This window comes from Crocuta crocuta, unplaced genomic scaffold (genome assembly GCF_008692635.1).
Source record: "Crocuta crocuta isolate KB4526 unplaced genomic scaffold, BGI_CrCroc_1.0 scaffold528, whole genome shotgun sequence".
NCBI lineage: Eukaryota > Metazoa > Chordata > Mammalia > Carnivora > Hyaenidae > Crocuta > Crocuta crocuta.
In genome coordinates, this window is record NW_027530010.1 from 1987901 (window position 1) to 1999527 (window position 11627).

The 11627-nt window shown below is 60.5% G+C and overlaps 1 protein-coding gene across 1 annotated transcript in view; it reads left to right on the plus strand.

The window, feature by feature from the left end:
* The first annotated feature begins 3244 nt into the window (after positions 1–3244).
* The window catches only part of RHBG (Rh family B glycoprotein), a 9922-nt gene continuing 1539 nt past the window's right edge, over positions 3245–11627 (plus strand). The window contains exons 1-7 of the mRNA XM_077764176.1: positions 3245–3462; positions 8307–8493; positions 8779–8929; positions 9035–9182; positions 10526–10689; positions 10936–11073; positions 11196–11329. Coding sequence (XP_077620302.1) covers positions 3276–3462; positions 8307–8493; positions 8779–8929; positions 9035–9182; positions 10526–10689; positions 10936–11073; positions 11196–11329 — 1109 coding nt within the window. The 5' untranslated portion in view covers positions 3245–3275. The remainder of the gene's footprint in view (positions 3463–8306; positions 8494–8778; positions 8930–9034; positions 9183–10525; positions 10690–10935; positions 11074–11195; positions 11330–11627) is intronic.

Genomic DNA, 11627 nt, shown 5'->3' on the forward strand with positions numbered 1-11627 from the left:
CCCCCCGCCTGCTCCTGTCCTCAGAGACACCCCGTGCCCCACAGCGTGCAGAGACGGTCACTTCTCTCTGCTCAGCTGCTCAGAACAGTAATAATCGCCGCATCTGCTGACGGCTCAGAGGATCCCAGCACTCTCCACGTCAACCGTGCGGAATCCCTAAAACGGTTCATATAGATGAGGAAACGGTCTCAGCGAGGGCTCGGCAACTTGCCCGAAGCCCCTTCATGCAGATGAATGGACGAAGGAATGAACGAACAAGAGTCTTAAAGGCTCTGGCGTTTCGCCACATTTCTCCTTTGTTCCCCAAACACTGGGGAGAGCTCAGTGGAACCAAAGGAACCCAGTGGCTTTGGGGATTCCTGAGCCAAGAGAGCAGGGAGTCGGGAGGAGGCGACCCCAGCGGAGAGCAGCTCCAAGCAGCCCTGAGTTACTCAGTAACCCGAACCCTGGTCCCCACGGCCAGCCTGACCGCGCTGGGCGCAGAGGCAGTTCCCCTTGGCCGCCCTCAGGCGGCCAGCTGATGCCCGCTGGAAAGCGGAGAAGGAAGGTCGGAGACTGGGCAGGCCCCGAGCCAGCAGGACAGAGCTGGTCACAGAGTCAGGAGCCCCCTGGGGGACGTCTGGAGTGGAGGGAGGAGAAGGAAATAAAGCCCCCCATCCCACCAGGGCATCGAGGAGGAAGGAGGGACAGACAAGGGCCCTGACACCCCTTGGGGATCCAAAAGAAAACCATGGATGGAGTCTCTTCACTCTAGATGGTGGGCCAGGGGAGCCCTCACAGGTGGAGGCCCGCCAGGAGAGCCCTTGGGGGGAGGGGTGGGCTGGGAGGGCCCTTCAGAAGGGGAGGGCTGCCAGGGTCATGCCCTCTGTTGGACGAGGGGTGACGTGAGCTGGTACCACTAGGCTGTTAAATCAGAACGATCTTTCCATACAGGTTGGTAAATAGATGTTGCCCAAATGCCTACCCTCCGCTGGCCCAGATATTCTGGCCCTTCCGGGCGCCCCCTCTAGACTTCTCGACATCCAGTACATAAAGGGTTAACCCCTGCCCGGCCCAGGGGCCTCCAGGCTCCAACTGTGTTACACATTTTGACTAGCATCTCAGGACATGGTCCCAAGTCCTGGCCCAGAGTTGGTGTTAAACAAATAGTTGTTGCACGAATGAACAGTGGAGGAGAGAGGAATCAGAGACCCAGAGGCATTCAGGGATGAAGAGAGACAGCAGGTGCGGCAGAGATAGAAGAGGCTGGAGCCAGCGAAGAGGCTCCCAGAAGATGCTCTCCCTGGTTCTGCAGCTTGTGAACCTGCTTCCCCGGAGCCTCTCCAGCCCCTTCCTGGACAAGCCAGAGCAGCCCCCACCCCCAAACTGGGCCCAGGAAGCCAGCTGCGTCCCTGGGGCAGAAGGCTGGACCTAGAAGGATACCCCAGATGAATTGTCCAAGAATCATTATCCAAAGGCTGCTGACCAGACATGTCCCACCCCCACCCCCTGCCCCTGCAGCAGGAGCTGAAAAACAGTCTTCCTGCTGACCAAGTAGTGACAGAGAGCCTCTGGGCCAGGGGCCAGGGGCCACCGAAGGCCAGAGAGCCCGCTTGATCTGCTGGGAACAGTGCTACAGAGGTGACCCCTGCCCTCCCGGGCCTGCCTGGCTGGACACCTAGAACCCGGCCGTCCCCCAGGGTCCGCACTAGGCAGGAGGCTCAAGCCCCCGGCTGTAGGGGAGGAGGCGCGCAGCAGGAATGGCAGAAGGGGAAGCAGGGAGGAGGGTCACCCCTGTCCCTGCCCATTCCTGAGAAGGACAAGCGCCATTCCTAGGAGGAGCTCACTTCGCATCTACTCTGGGGAGTGGCTGGCTCCTCGGAGCCCAGGCCACGTCTTCTGGGAACGGCAGGGGTCTGGGACTGCTCGGCTAACACGGACAAGCCCCTCCCACACCACAGCCCCCTCAGACCGGGCTGGGCAGTGGGATGGACGGAGAGTCCCCCCCCACCACCAGCTCCACAGAGACCGGCCTTCAGCTTTTCTCCTTTGAAGCCCCCATGGCCCGCAGGTGTCAAAACTGATAGCAGCGGGGGCTCCCCCTGTGAGAGTCCTCCCACCACCCCGCACCCATGGGTGGAGGCTGTGTGTCAAGGCCCTTCTGCACTCCCCATTCCCGGCTTCAGTCCCTGAACACACTGGACACTCATATGGCCAGCCTTCTGTCTACACAGGTCCCTTCTAGAAATATCCCCTCTTCCTTCTTCACTTGCTGCGTTTCTAGGCTGTCCTTCTAGACTGCCTGCAGACACGCCTCCTAGGAAGCGGCTCTCCATGTCTGTGCCCACCATCACCCTCGCCACCGTGGGCTCTGCAGCCCCTCCGCCTGGGCCCCCAGGGCCTCTGCGCCTGCCGGAGTCACACATTCACCCCAGGGGGCATTCAGTTCCTGCCTAGGCGGCTGTCTCCCAATAGGACAGTGGCTCCTGGAGGGAGGGTTCGGGTGCTTCCTCTCCAAAGCCCGGCTTACAGTAGGTGTCAGTGAGTCTGTCTCCTTACCATCTGTCTCCCAGGAGCGCCCCCGCCCCCCGGTGGAGGTAGACCTTGCTTGTGTTACAAGTGGCTCCTGACTCCTGGGGGAGACCTCCTCCATCCAGCCTCCCTTCTTTACAGCTGCTCGGGCAGCCCGGGCCCCCTTACCCGGCGCAGCTGTGCTGTCAGCGCGCCGGCTGCTGCTTGGCTGGGGTGCAGACCCAGGTGGGAGGCTTAGGGGGCTTGGGGCGAGGTGAGGGCTCAGACCACCACCCTACCCCAGGCAGGTTAGTCATCAATGCCTGGACGGCATCTCTTTACCTCCGTTCTGCATCTGGCTTTTTCAAGTGGGAAAAGATTGAGTAATCCCGGGGCGCCTGGGTGGCTTAGTCGGTTAAGCGTCCGACTTNTTTTTTTTTTTTTTTTTGAGGGAGAGAGGACTGGTGGGTTGGGAAGCATTCTCTAAACTAACACCAGGTTTGAGGGGGAGGGGCCTCTTTCCCCAACCTCGTCACCCCGGGCCCCTCAGCTGTGCCCCATCAAGGGCAGAACACAGGGCGCCTTTCCGGGGCCATTTCCAGGGACCTGTCCCAACCAGAGGCAGCTGGGCGTGGGGAGACAGGACCTACGGGTACGGACGCCCCCTCCCCGCCGCCGCCCGATTTCCGCACCTGCGGGGCGGGGCTGGGGCTCCGGGCTGGGGCTCCGGGGGGCGGGGCTGAGNGCCGGAGCCGGACCGAGCCAGGGACCCGAAGCCCTCGTCCATGGCCGGGTCTCCCCGCCGCGCCGCGGGCCGGCGACTGCAGCTGCCCCTGCTGTGCCTCCTCCTCCAGGGCGCCACCGCCATCCTCTTTGCGGTCTTTGTCCGCTACGACTCCGAAACCGACGCCGCCCTCTGGCACTGGGGCAACCGCAGTAGCTCCGACAACGAATTTTACTTTCGCTACCCAAGTGAGTGTGGGTGCGGGCGCGGGGAGCGGGCAGCCCAGCTCCGCGGTGTCTTGGCGTCCGCGTCTACGCCTAGGAGAGCAGCCCTCTGGCTTTGAGACGAAGGTGCCCCAGATTTATAATAACAGCTTGTCACCAGTGTCGGCGCTGTCTTGGGCATCGTGCTGCGGGCGGCCCACGCGTGGTCTCGTCTATCGGGTAGACAAAGATGGGGAAACTGAGGCTCGAAGAGGCTCAGAGCTGGTTCAGGTTCGCGCTGTCAGAACTGAAAGAGCTGGGATTCAAGCCCAGATCTGAGCTTTAATTGCTTCCTCGCCTCGCCTCCCAGCTGGCCTCACTGGGCTTTGCAGGGAGACTGCCTTTGTTAGGGCCTCCACCCCATCCCGGCAGGGACAATCCTCCTGGGCCGGGGAGGGAGGGCGGGCAGCACAGGAGTGGCAGTGCCAGGCATTAGCTATGAAGGCAGCCAAGACGGGAGAGGCTCTGGCATTCCTTCCCCAGTGGCTCGAAACTGGCCCTTCCAGAGTCGGAGAGACGATCACACGACCACCGACCACAGCCCAGAGCAGCCGCCCTGGCCCAGAGCAGGAAGCGTGGCAGGGTCATTAGCCCATTTCACAGGGGAGGAAGCTGAGGCTCAGGGTGCTTGTGACTTGCTCATGATCGCCCATCAGGTAAACGGCAGAGAAGGTAGGACTCAGGCATCCCAAGGAACCCAGTTCTGCCTACTGGGGAGGCCCAGGAAGGAGGGGGTGAGCCCCTGCCCCCTGCTGGGGACAGAGCATCTCCCTCGAAGGTTGGGGGCCTCCCTTGCTGCTCAGGTCCAGGGCAGCTGGGACCCAGGATCCCAGATCTCCTCATTTCATCACCACCGCTTGGACAGGGCTTCTGTCTGCCTCAGTTTTCCCCATCTGGGCAATGAGGATGAGGATGCCTCCGTGTGAAGGACGGACGTTCCAACGAGGCCTAGAGTGTGAGGGTCTCTCATAAAATCCCAGGCTGCGATTGCCCTGCTTTTCCTATGCCGAGCTGGCGGCAGGCTGTCCCCACCCGACCCTCTCCCGGTACCAACCCCACCACAGTGCTGAGGACACAGGGGCTGAGACGCAGCCTTGGGCCCGAGCGAGAAGCGCTGGCCCCCCATCCTCGGCAGAGGGGCTCCAGCCCCTCCCGCCTGTGTTTCACCTCAACCCTGTCTGGGAAGGTGAGCCCCAGGGGCTGGGATGCCAGGCGTTTGCCCAGAGAGGTAGGGGGCTGGGAGGGAACGGCTCACGGGTTGAGAGAAGTAAGCTCTTGTCCCAGGGTCTGACCCGGCTGCCTGCCATTTGCGTCTTCCACGGGCCTCACCCAAGGCCCCACGCCCTGCTCGGCCCCCCGGAATGCCCCAACCGTCACCCCTCTGCTGCGATGGGGGCTCTCCTTGGGAGTGGGAGTGGGGATCCTACCTCTCTGCTGCCCTAGGTTTCTGTCCCCGTGGACTTGGGACCCTGGTGTGGGGGAAGGTTGGGGCGGAGGGAAGTGTGAGGTCTCTGGAGCCTGGGGCTTTGATGAGCCGGGTCTTCCCCTGCCCCGTGTCCAGGGAAGGGGTCAGGGCCAGAGGGAGGCGTAGCCACTGCCCTTTGATTCGGGAGATGAAAGGAGTTCTGCAGCTGGTGCCGAGGGCACGCCTGCTCCCGGGGTCGGTCTGTCTGTCGTCGCTGCAGGCAGGACCCTCAGAGCCCCTCTGGCCCACCGCCCTCAGATGTGGAGAGAGGGCCAGAGAGGTCATGGGGCTGCCCACGAGCACACAGCGAGTTAGCCGGGCTCGAGCCGAGTCCCTCGGCTGTGGCCTTTCCCCGCATTGCAAGCCTCCTGTCCCATGAGCCAAGTCACGGGAAGTAAGGAGAAAAGACAGGGCTGCAGGGGACGCAGAAGCAAACACGAGAAAGGTTCTAAGAAAACACACCTCTGAGTGTGTCACACACCCCTTACTTCTGGGGAGAGGGATTTAGGATAGCTGGGATCAGGGTCTTCTTAGAAGAGGCGGGGAAAGGGGCGCCTGGGTGGTTTGTGACCTCTTCTGGGAGAATAGGGTCCACGTCCCCCATAAGGCGGGGGGGCGTGGGGGTACAGTGTGGCGGGGAGACGGCCTCCTCAGCTCACCACGCTCTGCTCCTTAGATTTTATAGCCCGACTTTACAGATGAGGAAACTGAGGCTCACAGAGGCTAAATGGCTGGTCCACGGTCACACAATCCAGCCGTGACTGTCCCCTTGGCCCGTGTCATCTTGCTCCAAGCTGTCGAGCGGGGCTGGGGAGGGGCAGTAAGGGATGGAGGGAGGCATCAGGCATCTCTAGATGCCTTCTCTTCGACCCAGGGTTCATACGCTTGGTGGCCACAGCCAACGGAGAGTCTATGGAATGTTCCCCGGTGAAGGAGATTTCCTAATGTTTAGACTGCATTTGAAAGGTCAAGGGACTGAGTTGTGATGCCAAACAAACCCAGGGTGGGAGACGTAAATATTATTGCCAGTTACGACCAGCTCTGGAGCGGTTTCTGCATGTCCCGGGCAGGGAGCCCTGCGACCCAGCCCCCTTTGCCATCTTGCTGTCCTTGGACGAGAGGACAGACGTGGCAGCCCCTTTGCTGTTGGCACAAGGAGAAAAGAAGCCAGGCAGCGAGGCCTGAAAGAAGTTAGGCTGCAGGCTGAGTTAAAAGTGATGCTTCTCCTTTTCTGTTGGGTTTTACGATCTGAGAGGGAAGCGAGACCTGGGTGATTGGGGCTGGGGCACAGGGCTGGAGAAATGGCTCAGTGTAGGGGACATTTAGTGAGGCCAGTGGATCTTTAGACTTGCACTCTGAAGTTTAATAATAAATTTTTGGCTTGTTAGGCGCTTCTTCAGATTAAACAAAATAGGTGACCATGACCTTTTTCTTTATGATCTGCCGCTTTCTACGAGAGATTTGAGGTGTGTATCGGGCAGAATAGAAATAATGGGCACTGTGAGTGCCTCCAGTTGTTTCCGTCGCGATGCCAGCGTAGCTCTGAGCTTCCAGGCAGCCAAGAAAAAAAGGGAAATGTGGTCAGTTACATGTTCTCATCAGAGGCAAGGAAGGCTCACGTTAGTGATTCTGTGATTCTTTGCCGTCTGCCTCCCAGGCTCCGTGAGGGCAGGCGCCCTCCCCAGAGCCCGGTGCTGGAGTTCTTCGCAAACTTCTGACGGGTTCCCTGGGGGAAGTGACATTTGCTAGCATTAAGTTCCAAGAGAAGTTTCTCACGTGGAGCTGTAAAAGGGGAGCTTAGGGTCAGAGTTGATCCTGTTTCTCAATAGCTTATTTACACTGCCTGGTTTCTAACGGCAGTCACGGTACTCTTTCTCTAGCTTTTCCCAGTTAAAGCCAAAGCCAGAGCATGGACTTACCCTATACATACACCCAAGGCAGAGAGAACAGGGCCAGATGCGCTGGCTGAAGGTCACCCTAGGTTGTGTTTCAAACCCTGTTTACAAGAAGGTCGGTGGGAGGTGTGTGGACCAAACCGATACTGAAGCCGATATTTGTATGCATCTCACGTTCAGTATTACTGTATATTATTTGTGATAGCTTAGTGTTTTATGCATACGCGATAGAAAGCAAACAGAAAGGCTCCGATCTCCCTGCCCAGAAACCTCACTGACACTCAAAACTTCAACTAATTCATCTATAAAATTAACATATTCAAATTATAGAAAGAAACAAACACAAAAGCAAAATCCTCCTTCCCACGGCCGCCACACCGCACAACTCCAGGGGGCGTGGTCTGCGGTTCAGCTAGGCACCTGCAGCCCTGTGCCTCCCTGCGGTTCCTTCCCCGGAGGTAGTCTCTGTTAATGATTAAAGCTGTTTTAGACAAAATTAGGGGCATCTGGGTGGCTCAGTGGATTGAGCGGCCAACTCTTGATTTAGGCTCAGGTCATGATCCCAGGGTCATGGGATCGAGCCCCCACATTGGGCTTTGTGTTGGGTGTGGAGCTTGCTTAAGATTCTGTCTCTTGAGGCGCCTGCGTGGCTCAGTCAGTCAAATTTCTGATTTTGGCTCAGGTCATGATCTCGCGGTTCATGAGTTCGAGCCCCGCGTCGGGCTCGGTGCTGACAGCCCAGAGCCTGGAGCTGCTTCAGATTCTGTGTCTCCCTCTCTCTCTGCCCTTTCCCTGCTTGCTCTCTGTTTCTCTCTCTCTCTCAAAAATAATATTAAAAAATTTTTAATAAATGTTAAAAATTTTTTAAAAAAAGATTCTCTCTCCCTCTGCCCCTCTCCTAGCTTATTTTCTCTCTTTCTAAAAATAAAAAAAAAATTAATAAAAAATTTAAGGCTATCTCACAAACTATTTTTAAAAACCTTAAAATCCTGGGGCGCCTGGGTGGCTTAGTCGGTTAAGCGTCCNCTGTCTGCCCCTCTCCTGGTTACGCTGTTTCTTTCTCTCTCAAAAGTAAACAAACATTAAAACAAAACAACCTTAACATCCTCAAAATGGAGAGGTATAGATTCTGAAGTATGAGGGATGGAGCTTAGACATCAGGAAGGACTTCCCAGCAGAAAGGGAAAGTTGAAAGGCGCCTGAAGGAGATGATTTTGAGCGTGGAGGGGCAGGGCCTGCAGCCAGTGAGAGCACAGGCAGGTTGTAGGAGACCCAGGGCGGGAGTCGTGGGGCCCCAGTGCCCCAAGCCAACCAGCCCTGCCCGGGCGCCCCAGGCTGGGAGGCACCCCTGCCCCCGGGGAGTTTCCCAGGCCCGGCTCCAGCCTCGGGGCTGCCGGCTGGTGAGGCCCGGGGTGTGGGTGGGGGCACCGGCCGGGCAGGCCACCCGAGCAGCCCCGACGCGCCCGCAGGTTTCCAGGACGTGCACGTCATGGTGTTCGTGGGCTTCGGCTTCCTCATGGCCTTCCTGCAGCGCTACGGCTTCGGCAGCGTCGGCTTCAGCTTCCTCGTGGCCGCCTTTGCCCTGCAGTGGTCCACGCTCGCCCAGGGCTTCCTCCACTCCCCGCGCGGCGGCCGCATCCACGTGGGCGTGCAGAGGTGGGCGGCGNCCCCAGGCCTCCCCTCCTGCCCTCAGTAGACTTGTCTCTGCGCCCTGCCGCCCACACCTCCCCGTCTCTAAGCCCCTTCTTGCACAAGAGCCGTGGGGCGGACAGACCGCCCCGTGGAAAAGGGCAGGGCTCAGGATCCGGTTCCTGCGCCCTCGTGTGACCCCAAGTCACAGAGCCTCCCCAGACTGTCCCGAGATCCCTTCCCACCTGCCACGGCCTCGGGGCCTGGCCCTCGCCCCCCTCCCCTCACCCTTGCGGCGCACCCCCTCCCCAGCATGATCAACGCGGACTTCTGCGCGGCTGCGGTGCTCATCTCCTTCGGGGCCGTGCTGGGCAAGACCGGGCCGGCCCAGCTGCTGCTCATGGCCCTGCTGGAAGTGCTGCTGTTCGGCCTCAATGAGTTTGTGCTCCTGAATCTCCTGGGGGTGAGTCGGGTGGGGCCGGGCCAGGGCCAGGCCCTGAGCAGGCAGAGCACAGGTCAGTGGGGGGAGGGGCGGAGAGCCCCCCCCATCTCAGCGCTCCCTCCCCAGGTGAAGGATGCAGGGGGGTCCATGACCATCCACACGTTTGGGGCCTACTTCGGGCTCGTCCTGTCCCGGGTCCTCTACAGGCCCCAGCTGGGGAAGAGCAAGCATCGCCAGGCCTCCGTCTACCACTCCGACCTCTTTGCCATGATCGGTGAGGCCTGCTGGGGTGGGCTGGGAGGAGGGGCCAGGGAGGACGTCCCAGGCAAAGTCTCAGGCTGCCGAGGGTCCTGGGGGTCCTGGCCGGGAAGTCCCTTCCGAGAGCCGGGATCTAGGCGCGTCATTCCCAGCAGTTTCTTTGACAGGGTGTTAGAACTCAGCCCTGGAGCACGCGCGCGCCCCACACCTGTTCCCGGGGACTTTCTAAATCAAGCCTGACTGCAGGGTCCCTGCTTACACTCCCCAGCGCCGCCCCCCCCCAACCAGGCCTGGCCCAGCTGGAGTTGCTCCCCCTGCCCTCTCCCCACCTACTACCTCCAAGACTCCGCCCCTCACATGCTTTCCAGAGGGTTTCCCAGAGGCCCCTGCAGGCCCAGGGGCAAGGGGAGAGGTGCCGGTCACCCCTGGGCGCAGTAGGGTCTGACCTTTGAGCACCATCACCACCATCTGCTTCCCCCAAGCACGTACCTCCCTCCCTCTCCCTTGGCCTCGGGCCTCTCTCTACCTCCGCAAATGAGACAGGAAAGGAAACTGACATTTTCTCCCCTGGTAGGCGCTCGCCCATCCCCACACTACAGGGGGGCTGGCTTTGTGTCTGTTGCTCACCTCCGGGTTTGTTGTGAAAGGAGATGGATACATTGACTAGAAGTCCAAGGGCGTCCCCTAGAAGGCATGCTTCCCCAGGAGGCGTACGCCCCAGCTCTTCTGCGTCCCCTCCTTCCAGGCAGGAGCCCTGCCTCTTCCTGGCCCCCCCCCCCCCGCTCTGCCCTCTGAGGACACACGCGTGACCGTGCTGGGTTCCACCGCAGAAGTCACACGCACCCCAAGACCACTCAGGACGAGGGGCGGTCTAGCCAGCGGGGTCCCCAGCCAACCCCTCACCTCGTCCCTCAGCCCTTCCCCGCCCTCCAGGACTGGCCGGGAGCCCATCACATGTCGGGGGGGCAGAGGCCTCACCTGCACCTTGCAGGGCCCGGGTCTCCAGGTGGCGGCTGAGGATTTAAAGCATATTGTTTCCCTGGTGTGAATATCAAGTTCACTTCAGTGCCTGCCAAACAGGGCCCTTTGCCTGTTCTTCTTTCCTTTTCTGATGCTTCAAAAAAAAAAACAATCTTGACCGTCTGGTTCTCGGTCGAGTGGCTCTGCACCCATGCCCTTCAATAGCCGCCCTTCGCTGCGCACCCAGTGGCTGCTAGGCCTGCGCGTCTGTCCGCGCCACCTCGCATGGCCCAGGCTCTGGGAGGTGCTCTGACCCCCCCCCCCTTTACCAGCGAGGACACCCAGCCTGCTCAGGGGCGACCTGCTTCCTCTCACTCTGCCGCCCTGCCTACCATTTAGGGACCATCTTCCTGTGGACCTTCTGGCCCAGCTTCAACTCTGCGCCCACCATGCTGGGGGACGGGCAACACCGAACAACCCTCAACACGTACTACTCCCTGACCGCGAGCACCCTCAGCACCTTCGCCCTGTCAGCCCTCATCGGGGAGCAGGGCCGGCTGGACGTGNGCAGAGGGACAGGTGGGGGAGGTGTGGGGGGGCAGAGGTCTGAGACCCCGCGAGGCCCGTTCTCCAGGGAACAGGCACGGGGCCCTGATGGAGCAAGAGACCACACACCAGCAGGAGAGTTCGCGATCAGACCGCAGAGAGACTTCCAGAAGCAATAGATGCCACTGCGGTGGACGGGGAGGGGTTGGCGGGGTGTCGAGCTGGAAGGGCGTCCGACGCCCTGCTCCCCTGTGCTCCCCCAGGTCCACATCCAGAACGCGGCGCTGGCCGGAGGGGTCATAGTGGGGACATCAGGTGAAATGATGCTGACGCCCTTCGGGGCCCTGGCAGCCGGCTTCCTGGCTGGGACAGTCTCCACGCTGGGGTACAAGTTCTTCACGGTACAGACGCCTCTCGGGCCCCGGGGCAGAAAGGGGGTCCCCCAGCGCCGCTTCCTCCCGGTCTCCAACCGCCTGGTGGGGGAGGGACGCACAAGACTCACGATTGGTGTCCTGTCCTCCAGCCCGTCCTTGAGGCAAAATTCAAAGTCCAAGACACGTGTGGTGTCCACAACCTCCACGGGATGCCCGGGGTCCTGGGAGCCCTCCTGGGGGCCCTTGTGGCTGGGCTGGCCACCCACGAGGCTTACGGAGATGGGTGAGTCCTCCCGCCCCATCCCTGACCTCACCCGGGGGTGACCTCCCTCACTCTCCTCCTCCTTCCGTGGCCAACACAAAAAGCAGCGTCTGTGTGCGTGTTTCCTTCAGGAACAGATGGTACAGATGATGAGCCTTAGGCTCAATTTTGCACCGTCAGGGGTCAGAGGAGGGGACAAGCAAACGTGCTCCTCAAGCTGAGTCTTGAGAAGCGTGTGGGTGTCCCAGGCTCCCGTGAGGCCCTTTAGGCCGCTGCACGGCGCACTGACGCCCTGAGCGCCCTGAGCAGTCCTGCCCCC